Source organism: Cryptomeria japonica, chromosome 2 (genome assembly GCF_030272615.1).
Source record: "Cryptomeria japonica chromosome 2, Sugi_1.0, whole genome shotgun sequence".
Classification (NCBI taxonomy): domain Eukaryota; kingdom Viridiplantae; phylum Streptophyta; class Pinopsida; order Cupressales; family Cupressaceae; genus Cryptomeria; species Cryptomeria japonica.
In genome coordinates this window covers 608,096,538-608,107,676 of record NC_081406.1, presented here as the reverse complement: position 1 = coordinate 608,107,676, position 11,139 = coordinate 608,096,538, and the positions used below count along the sequence as shown (strand labels likewise).

General features: G+C 35.8%; 1 protein-coding gene across 1 annotated transcript in view; it reads left to right on the top strand.

Annotated features, from left to right (window-relative positions):
• The first annotated feature begins 837 nt into the window (after positions 1-837).
• LOC131043863 (violaxanthin de-epoxidase, chloroplastic) overlaps positions 838-11,139 on the top strand; it is a 40,994-nt gene continuing 30,692 nt past the window's right edge. The window contains exon 1 of the mRNA XM_057977090.2: positions 838-1,250. Coding sequence (XP_057833073.2) covers positions 1,118-1,250 — 133 coding nt within the window. The 5' untranslated portion in view covers positions 838-1,117. The remainder of the gene's footprint in view (positions 1,251-11,139) is intronic.

Here is an 11,139-nt window from a genome sequence, read left to right as displayed (position 1 = left end):
AAGGGTCATATTCTAAAAGATGTCATGAATTGACTAGCACTTGTCTTGTAATGTCACATTACATTCAACTCTTACCACTAATTCAATAGTTCAAATTTGCATTTATAGTAAAAATTAAAGACAATTTGAATTGCATAAATATCACACTATCATAGAAATTATGTGTCATTCATCATAAACAAGTTAAATTATTATTTGTCAACCTCTTTGTTGTCAAAAAAGAAAACTATAAATAGAGGCAATCACGTGCAAACATGTCAAAGTTGTTACATGGGAAGCAACCAAAACAAAATAAAAAAATCTCTATGTCTTTAGGTGTGAAAACTAAAGAAAAAGTAAAAAAATCAAATTTGACGAACGTCATATTTTTAAAAATACCATGAAATGACTAACACTTGTCTTGTAAGGTCACATTATGTCCAACTCTTACCAACAAGATTCGATAGTTCAAATTTACATTTATTAGAAAACTTGAAGACAATTTAGATTGCATAAATAACACACTATCATAATTAGTCATTCATTATAAACAACTTGAATTATTATTATTCAATCATTTAACTATTTGAAAGAGAACAAAAATCACTGACAATCACATGCAAACTAATCGGAATTATTACACAAGAACCAGAATTTGTCATGCAAACTAATCAGAATTATTACACAAGAACCAGAATTTGTCATTCGGAAGGGTACGTATTTAGGTATTCAACGATGGAGAGAGCTTCACAACGTCATTGGTGATGTCTAAGAAAGACAAATTACAGACCTGCGATTATCTCTTCTGAAATGTAGATCTTTATTAAATGGTATATGTCAGGGCACGTTCTCTGAAGAAAGATAGAGACGAATTTGATGGCCAAACGATGAATTCAATGGTTGTACTGATATAAAGAAGCTAAAACACGCAATGATTTAACGGAAGGAAGTTCAACAACAAACCCAACAATAGCGAGAATTGTCGGTCGTCATTGATGACTTCTAAGGAAGAGTACAATGTATGTAAGATATGCAATCTCTTCTGAAATCGACGTTTATTGAAAGGTTGCAGCACTATTTCTTAACAAAGAAAGCGACGGCTTTCATGGGCAATCATTGAATTGCATGATTGAATTGCATGGTTGTGGGCTCAACCACGTCGCTAGATTTACGTCTATTAATAAAGCTCATGGTAATGTGTTTTGTATCAACTCCACTCTATTGCTACATTGTCTGTGCAGCTCGTTTTGGAGCTCTGCATCAAAACTCTGGTATGTTTCCCACCAATGTTAATGCAGTGCTTTTGATTTCATTATTATGCAGTTAAAAGGATAAGTGGGTTTTAAATGTTTGCCACTGTTTTGTTATTTTGAGTGAGAGTCTGTTTGTGTACTTTAGCTTAATTTCTGCATTTCATTGAGGAGGCACTATCTAGAGCAGCTCTGTGGAATACAAGCAACTAGTGCTTTAAGAGTTTCATTTGGGTGACACTAAGTTTAGTTAGAAAATGAGTGGATAACAAGGATACAAGGATGCAGGGAAACTCACATATTTAGCACTGGTTTCTGTAACACTGGCATATGGTGTGCTTCAAATGGGTGTTTTAATGGTGAATGAGTGGCTGTTTCTGTCAGATTGTTGTTCAGAGGAGTTAATTTCAGTTGCATTTCATTTTATTTAAATATAAATTGCTAATTAGTCAAATAGTTAATGGTAATTTGTTGAGTTTGATAATGGTAATTTGTTGATTAATCTAAATATTAAAAAAGCAACTGATTATTCTATTTTTATCAGTAAAAAATATCTGTATTTGCTGAATTGTTTAATATTTAATAATAGGCATTGCACCTGTATATAAATGTCATTAGAAATTCTGACAACCATTGATAGTTATCTAAGGTTGGAAGAAATCTATATCAGTAGAGATTTCTCTTTTAAGTGTTCTATCTAGATTTATTTAGCATTCTAAGGTTGGAAGAAATCTATATCAATAGAGATTTCTCTTTTAAGTGTTCTATGTAGATTTATTTAGCATTCTAAGGTTGGAAGAAATCTATATCAGAAGAGATTTCTCTTTTAAGTGTTCTATCTAGATTTATTTAGCATTCTAAGGTTGGAAGAAATCTATATCAGTAGAGATTTCTCTGTTAAGTGTTCTATGTAGATTTATTTAGCATTCTAAGGTTGGAAGAAATCTATATCAGTAGAGATTTCTCTTTTAAGTGTTCTATCTAGATTTATTTAGCATTCTAAGGTTGGAAGAAATCTATATCAGTAGAGATTTCTCTTTTAAGTGTTGTATCTAGATTTATTTAGCATATACATTCTTAGGAATTTTACAGTTAGACGAGTTTCGAGCAAGCCTTCTGCATTAGACCAATTGCCTTTTGAGTTGATAGTGATAAGTCTAGGCTCTACTTAGTGTCAGAAGACTCAAATTATACTCATAGAGTATCCCAAGGAAACAATTTAGCATGAGAATCTTGCTTTTGTTTCATTGTGCATGTCCTTCAAATCAAAGTTTTGAAAGTCATCTTTAAAAGGAAACTGGCACGTGGAAATCAATTCTTCTTAATTAATTTTGAGATCAAGATATAGAATTCCTACTCATTTTCTTCTTTCTTCGTTTTTTTCATTGTAATAAAAAACTATTTTTATTTTATAATAATGTTGTACTACTTTATTTTACATTCATTCCCTTGTGTGGTGAAGGGAAAGCAGCCTTGCTATGAGGAATATATGTGCATCAAAAGAAAACTTTTCTTTTACCCTTCCCTCCACTCCAATGAGAAGAACTTGTCATTACCCTTCTCTCTTTTGCACTCTATTTGAGAAGAACTTGTCATTACCCTTCTCTCTTCTACACTCTATTTTAGTTTTTGGCACATATCTCATTGAAAATCAAAGAAAATGGGCCAAAATAATCTAATATCAGTCAATCCATCCATTCGTTCTCTACCAAATGGTGATTATCTACAGTTAAGAAAGTGGAAATAAGAAAATGAACTAAGTGGGATACCCAATTAATGACATAACAGTTGGGAAAGTAAAGAGGTTATGTAACTTTTAGAAATCAATTTATCTTCCATTAACCCTAGTTACAAGAAAAAGAAACAAAATGGCACAAAACCAAGTGAGCATTTTAATAGCCAATTCACAATATAAACAGCCATGGAACATAGTTTATGGAACAGTTCTATTATTACCACACCAAGGTTTGGGTACACTATTTTTTTTCTCATTTGCACTTTTTTTACTTCTTATTTTTTGATATACAAGAGAATTTTCTCTTTTAGGAAACCCTATTTATTCAACCCTAGACAAATTATGATTCTTTGGTCAGTCATTGCATACAAATGAACTTTCATTTAAATATACAAGCTTTTATAATCATGTTAGTGACTAAAATAACAATGATGATCCCGGAATGTCTATGACTCCCGCAGTTCCCGCCCAAGCATTTTCAAACTGCCTTGCATTTGCAACTCCCGCGATTCCTGCCCAGGCTCTTCCAAACAACCCTCGCTCCCCTGTCATTGCGAATGGCGCATCTGTTGGGGTTGTCGCTGCTGTGGGTAGCGGTGGGGGTTACTCTACGCCGTTTACCGTTGCCTCCCCTCTTCTTTCTGCGGAACATTTTGTGCATGATGCTCCCCTGGAGGTGGGTTGTGTTGGTTCCTCCATGGTTGGTGCCTCGGATCTGGTTTTGGACTTGGGTGCCCATGCTGATGTCGATGCTCAAGTCAATGGAGACTCTCCTCATACTGGTGGGGCTCTTGACGACCCTCCTACGGCTACTAATGTTCTGCCCAGACCTTCTTTTGTTGGGAACCGTAGCTTTGCTCATGTGGCTAGATCTGCTGCCCATCCTTCCAAGGGGGTTCGTCCTCTTCCTTGTGCCAAGACTTCCCCTGTTGTGGTTTGTGGCCAGGAGGTTGTGGAGAATATCAATTTCTACCAACACAGTGCTTTGGTTTGCAGATTTGCTGGGTTTTGGCCTTCCCTTCCAGACCTTCATCATTGGGTGAGTGTTTCTTGGAAGCCTTTAGTTGCTTATGGCATTGAGTTGTTCCCGTGTGCTAAAGGTTTTTTCATTGCTTCTTTTACCTCTACTCTTGACCATGATTTGGCTCTGGGAAAGTTGTGGTCTTGGGGGGATCACTCTCTCTCCATTAAGCTTTGGTCTCCTTCCTTCAACCCCCTTATTGAATCTCTATCTATTCGTCTGGTTTGGGTTCGCCTCCCCAATCTCCTCCTCCAATTCTGGGAGCCTTCTTGCTTTGAGGCTATCGGTAACTCCATTGGCAGTTTCCTGAAGGTTGACGATGCAACGACCTCCATGGATCACTCTACCTTTGCTCGCCTATTGATTGATATTGACATATCTCTTGCCCTCCCCAGGGATGTGGTGCTTATGGTTGGGGATAAGCCTTGGGCTCAACCGCTGGATTATGAGGGCCTCCCCTTTCGCTGTCGACGATGCTTCTCAATGGGACACTTAGCTTCAGCTTGCTCTCTCTCCCGCTGCAGAGGCACTGCTACTTGGTGGAAGGACGCTACTGAAGATCACTTGACAATTGATGCTTCTGACTCTGTCTCGGTTGAATCCTCTTGAGATGAGGTGCCCCTTACTACTCATGAGGCCTTTGCTGAGGTTACTACTGTTGTAGGCTCTTTCGTCCCCTTGGCTCCTACATCTGTTGCTCTTGATCCTCAGCTTCGCTCTTCTCCTGGCAATTTTGTCCTTCTTCAGCAGCAGTTTGTTGTGTTTCTGCAGCATCAGGCTGCTGGTGTTTGTTTGCCGCAGTCTGGCAGTGTATCTGTGGGGTCTCCCCCGCCTGATTTGTCTTTGAATATTCTAATGATAGTGTTGCCTGGACGGTTGTTTGTCGCGGGCGGAAAGGAAAATCTACCCCCCTTCCCCAGCCCCCCCTTCATCAAGGTGTGGACTCTCCCCACTCTTGAGTTGGGTTGGTTTGTTGATGGTTTGACAATGGGTTTGTTTTCCCTGTCTAACTTTGTTTGTTTGGGGTTTTCACCCTTGCTTGGTTCGTTTATTTCAGTTAGCCGTTTAGCTTTGTAAAGGGTCCGCACCCATGTTATCGCTGCTTTTTTTTATCAAAAACAATGATGATCCTCACCTCTAGGAATTTGCTCAATCATCATCAAATATTGTTAAATAGGTGATGCTAAGTCAAATTCAAAATTCCTTTCCATCCTTAGACCCACCAAACAAGAACTAATAGTGATTATAACTATATGCATACATGCATCTATATGTTTTAAAATAAACAAATATGAGAAAAATCTAAAGAAAAAAAATAACCTACACTTCGTTAACATGGGAAAAATAAAAATAACAATGAAAAAACATATTGTCTTGGAAAATATTAAAAATGAAATAAAATTTCAAAAACAACAATGGAATAATGGTAACCACTTAACTGTCCAGGCTTATGTTTCTTCTTCTAATTACTCTTCCTAAGATGATGATGACTCCTCCGAAGATGTTGATAAGCCTCCTATTGTTGGTGTTACCTCCTCATACCCTTTGGTCCCTGTTGGGGAACCTTCTATGCCTATTGCCTCTATTCAGCCCCAGCCTTTTGTGGAGGATGCTCCTCCTCCACCTTTTGTCCTGTGTGCTGACAGGTTGTCTATGGGGTCTCCCCTTGTGCTTCCCCTTGCTTTGGTGTTCTTGATGACAATATTGCTTGGACTGTTGTTAATAGAGGAAAGGTCCTTTCTCCTCTTTCCAAACTCTTCTTTGAGTTGTGGGCTTGAGTCCTACCCACTCTTGATGTGGTTTTTTTATTGCTCATGTATGGTTTGTTCATGGCTTGGGTTGCATTGTAAGTGGTTTGTTAATGACCTGTGTAAAACTGTAAGTGACTTGCTTTTGGCTCAAGATTCTGTCTTTTGAGACTTTTGTTTGTAAAAGGACAACACCCTAGTTTGTTGCTTTTATTAATCAAAAACAATTTTTAAAAAAATTGATCAGTGATGATATATATATGTGTAAAAGAGTAAATAGGAACCTACCCTAAAAAACCGTCATCCACTACTATCATTGTCCAATTCTTACTAAAATCTAAAGAGTTCATATTGAAAATGACAAATTACAGACCAAAAAAACAAGACTACACTATTGGGCTATTAAAGCCAACCCACTAAATACACAGTAATGTTTAATAAACAAAATTGGGGTCCCCCACACCTACAAAAAAAACTAGAAACTACCCCATGCTTGCCTTCTTCTCTTTCCCAACCGGACCAAATCTCATACCTTTGTCCTCCCCCTGCCTCTTGGCCTCCCTTGCCATAAAAAGCTCCACCTCTTGTTCGCAGACATAGTCTTTCAGCATTTCCCATCCAACCGAGCCTCTTCCTTTCGAGCCTCCCTGTCTACTACATCATTCCAAAGAATGAATGGTAGAAACTCGACATTGCTCCCCTCCGGATGAATTCCTTCACCAAATCGTTGATGAAGGCCCTTGTCCACCTTCTCTCTTGCCAGAATGGACGTGAGCCCACATGTCAACTGCTCCGATACACAGGCTTTCACCACCCACAGTAGGTCCTCTTTCAAGCCCAATTCCAACCCCCATGCAATGAGCATTGAAACCAAAGCCACATTCATCCTATACCGAAATACAGACATCAAATATTGCTTGCCATAAATCACATCCAGAATCTAAATAACACTGGATCGCTAAATTTGAACACTCCCCCAAGACGTTTCTTCGATACCCTTCCAAAGTAAGCGAGTTGTTGCTTTGTGAAGTTCAGAGAAAAATTAGGTTCCAGGCTTCAACGCCCGCTTTCCTCACTGCTCACCATAAACTATTCCATTGAAAAAAATGGAGGAAATGGCAAGAAATCTTGCCTTAAAACTCCCAACTGCTTCCCCCGTCATGTCAACCTTAATTACTCGCGCATGATATCGTACCCATTCCCTGACTCCCAACTCATATCTCGGTAGTCTTCGTATAGCCCTTCACCACCCATGTCTTCCAATTATACTCCCACCCTCAAGAGGATATCGGCAATAAAGTCCCCTTCTCGCAATACATGTGAGATGCAAAAGTTTTAAAATTTTGCCAACTCCCCCTTTATGACCAGAATAATTTTATTTAACTTCCAGGAAGGGGCTTCACCCTTGGAAATGGCATTAATAATTATTTGTGAGTCACCTTCAAGGTGCAAGCAATCAACCGCCAATTTATGAGCCAATCAGACTCCCCACAAAGCAACCTGAACCTCTGCCTCATTATCCATGCCATCCGCCAGCCTCTTAGTTCCAAATGCCACAATATCACCTTTCCAATCTCAAGCCACCCATCAAGTTCCAGAGGGACCAGGATTACCCTTTGAAGCTCCATCAAAGTTGATCTTGATCTAGCTAACCTCGGTCTTTGTCATTCAACCTTTTTACTTTCCTTAGAATTCGGACTAACCCAAAGAGGCTCATTAACAGGGACAAAAACAATAAATCTTTTTAAAAAATTAAGAACCTTCAAATAAATTTCAAAAACTTACCTTTGATGAATATCCTTGATTGAAGTTATTTAATCCCTATAGCAATTATCAAAGACATCTTCACAATGATAAATAACAAATAAATAACAACAATGAATAATGATAAATAATGGGTTTTACAAAGCTAGAGTAGGGGAGAGGAGCCAATACGTGTGCGGGTACCAATACATGTTATAGTACATAGACAAAATGAGACCAATAGTGGTGCTCTAAAAATCTCATGTCAATTCTTTTCCCACAAAAATTCAAAAAATAACCAATGATGTGATGCCGCATCTGCGCACATGTAAACATGACTTAGTGCACACCTATGGATCTTATGACAATTTGGGACCATTTTGGACACCTTCACAAAACTGCATGTTGATGTGGCATCATATTTGACCATATGGACTTGAAATTTTGTTTTTGAGTAGGGGACTTGACAAGTAAGTTGTTGTATAAAATTCATTATTTTTTAAATGTCCACATATGATTTTGAGAAGCATGAAGTTAGGGTGCACACGTTCTGGCTCCTCTCCCCTAATGCGTAATTTTATAGTTGTGTTGTGTTTTTAGGTTAAGATTTATATTTTAGGACTTTTTGGCTTTTAAAAATAAAAACTCATTTATTAGCCTACAAGCCCTATGGGTTCAGCCAAGGTGGGAACAAAATTTAAAGAACTTACCTCTAGAGGTGAATATTCTTGATGCAAGCTATTTGATCATTTTAACAATAATCAAAGACATATTCACAATCCTTCAACAACCAACCTAAGTGATGGCAAACAATGAATTTGGAAAGTTGGAATTATAGGTGCTTTTTATCTTTGTGTTTCTGTTTGTAGGCTACTTTTTAGGTTTACATTTATGTTTCGAGACTTTTTGGCTTCAAGAAATGTGTTCTCAAAACTAAAAATAAAAATAAAAATTCATTATTTAGCCTATAAGCCTTGTAGTTTACCCAAAGCACTACCCAAGCAACCTAGACATCCTTTCAATGACGAGACATTCTTAGGCCATATCACTAGGTTATGAGGGTTGGAGGCAACAAACCCTACAACATAGATTTATAAACATTTATCATTTAATTTTTAATAAATAAAAAATATTTGAGGCTTAAGTAAAAAAATGGGATTGATACAAAATCTCCAAACACCAATTATATTTCAGCCTTCTACTACTATTTTTTGTTGATAAGTGTTCTAATTTGTTTCTCTAGCCTAACAATTATAAATAAGGAGTCATTGACCTTTGATCAATACCTACATCATTATGGGAGATGCAAACTCTATGCACGTTTATACACAAAGAAAATACAATTCTTATTCACAGCTAATGTCATTTCTTGTCATCTTATCATTGTAGTTGTCATTTCTTATTTCTAGTACCTAAGCATTTAAACTAAAAGAATTAAATAAACAATCATGAGTCATCCTTGGAGATTAGCATTGATGGAGAGTAGTGTAAGCTAGAGAAAAAAGAGTCCATCATGGCATTTTTTGTGTATGAGTAGTCATCATGTAATTGCTCCAAAGAGAATTTAAGTCATCCTCGAAGGCTAGTGTTGAGGGATAAGTGGCATAAGCTAGACCCATCATGATATTTTTTATGTATGAGAAATCAATGTGTAACTACTATGAAGTGAGTTACAAATCATGCATGACGGTTAATGTCAAGGGGTAGAGTGGTGTGGGCTAAAGTCATAGGTTCATCATGTATTTTCTAAATATGAGGTATCATTGTGTTAATGTTCCAAACAAAACATATTTCTATCTTTGTCATAAAGCCTAAACTAGAAGGAATAATTTATAAGGTAAATGCAAGAGGTTGGGTCCACATGTAGGGTAAGTTTCAGACTTAGAAAAAAATCCAATAAGAATGGGTATCCATTTCATAGAAAAAGAGAGTATTCATTTATGTTCAAGCTCCCACGCCAAAATTTATATCAATGAGAAATGGGTACTTGTTTTGATTTTCAAAATGGGTACTTGTTTTGATTTTCAAAATGTGCACCTATTTTATTTTCATAAATGGGTTCCTGTGTTAAAATGGGTACTCATTTCATTTCAAAATGGATACCCATTTTAAAATAGTTGCCCGTTACTAGTTAGATAATATTTTTGCTCCTTTTTAGAATGGGTGCGCATTTGGGAGCAAGTACACATCTCTTTAAATTTGAAATTTGAAACCCACAACTTTGCTTTTGTTTTAGGCTTGGAAATCCAACCCTTCACCATAGACCTGCAAGTACAATGTCATGAAAATAGCAAGAGAAGATTGACTTTGGCAATGACTAACAATTTATTTTTTCAATTTTTTTACAAAATTAAAACCTATTATAGATTATGATGTCTAGTTTTAAAATACGTAATCTTTTTTAGAATTGGATTATTCTTTCTATTTTTTAATTATTGTTTAATGAAATTAACCCACAAACTTGAAATGTTAAATTTTCATATTTTTTAATTACTTTTAATTTTTTAAATTTGTTTGTAAGAAAATTATATGACATTAATTGAGACAAAATTCTTTACACAATGAAAAAAAGTTCAAAAAATGATTAGTTTAGATTAAATTATGTTGGTTGTACACGAGGGGTTTTAAAAAAAGCAATTAGAGCCAATAAAAAAATTAAAAAATATACATTTAGAAAAAAACTTGTAAAAAAAAACCTCATCAATCTTCAAAGTTTGTTACACATCTTTTCCCAAAAGGAATAAAAATAATGATTTTATTTAAGTCAAATTGTGGTGGTTGTTATACATGTACATGGTATAGTCTTAAAAGGTGACTTTTAAAAAGTGGTTTTTATAGATAACTATTAATAAAAATTGATTTGTATCATCTACGTATTAGAATAAATTACATATTTGAGAACTTGACTCAAAAGACTACATTTCATACTACTAGACTTTTTAATGATTCAATATCTAAGTGCTTCTAATTTCTAGTCCAATTGTGACAATTTGAAAATGAAGAAACCATTCCACTTTTTGCACTTTTTATGAACCCAACTTCTTGCGCCTACCCAATAGTTCCATATTTTTTTCCATGGAGTATCCCATAACCCTCCTTATTGTTACATTAGATTGCATTTTTTCTCAACTAGTAAAAAGTTTGAGATCCAAACCCATGACCTCCTACGTACTCATTGTAAGTCTATATATCATGTAAAAAACAAGAAAAAGTGGTAAATGATTGACTTATTTAAAATGGAAAAAAAATGGCATTGGTCATTGAGCCAACGAAACATTAAGAAAAATCATATTCAAAGGGATTTCTTAATGTTTGAGTAGATGTGCCTTTCAAATGGGTGTATAATTCCTTGATTTTTTTATGAGCATATTTTATATTTTTTCTTTCACAAATGATTAAGAATTTTGGATTTTTATTTATCATTGTACATAGTTGCTTTCTATCACCAAAAAATTAAGAATTTGTTGAGATATGCATATTCTTAGGCTTCTTTGTTACAAAACATATATTTGTTTAGTGAATTGTGTCTATTCATAGAATGGCCAATTGGAACACAATAGGGCCAACGGATTTTCCTTGCATATCGCCTTAACATTAGATGGAGACAAAAGAACCATTTTTTTAGGGTTATGGTTCTTGAATGATTAAGGTTTTATACCATTG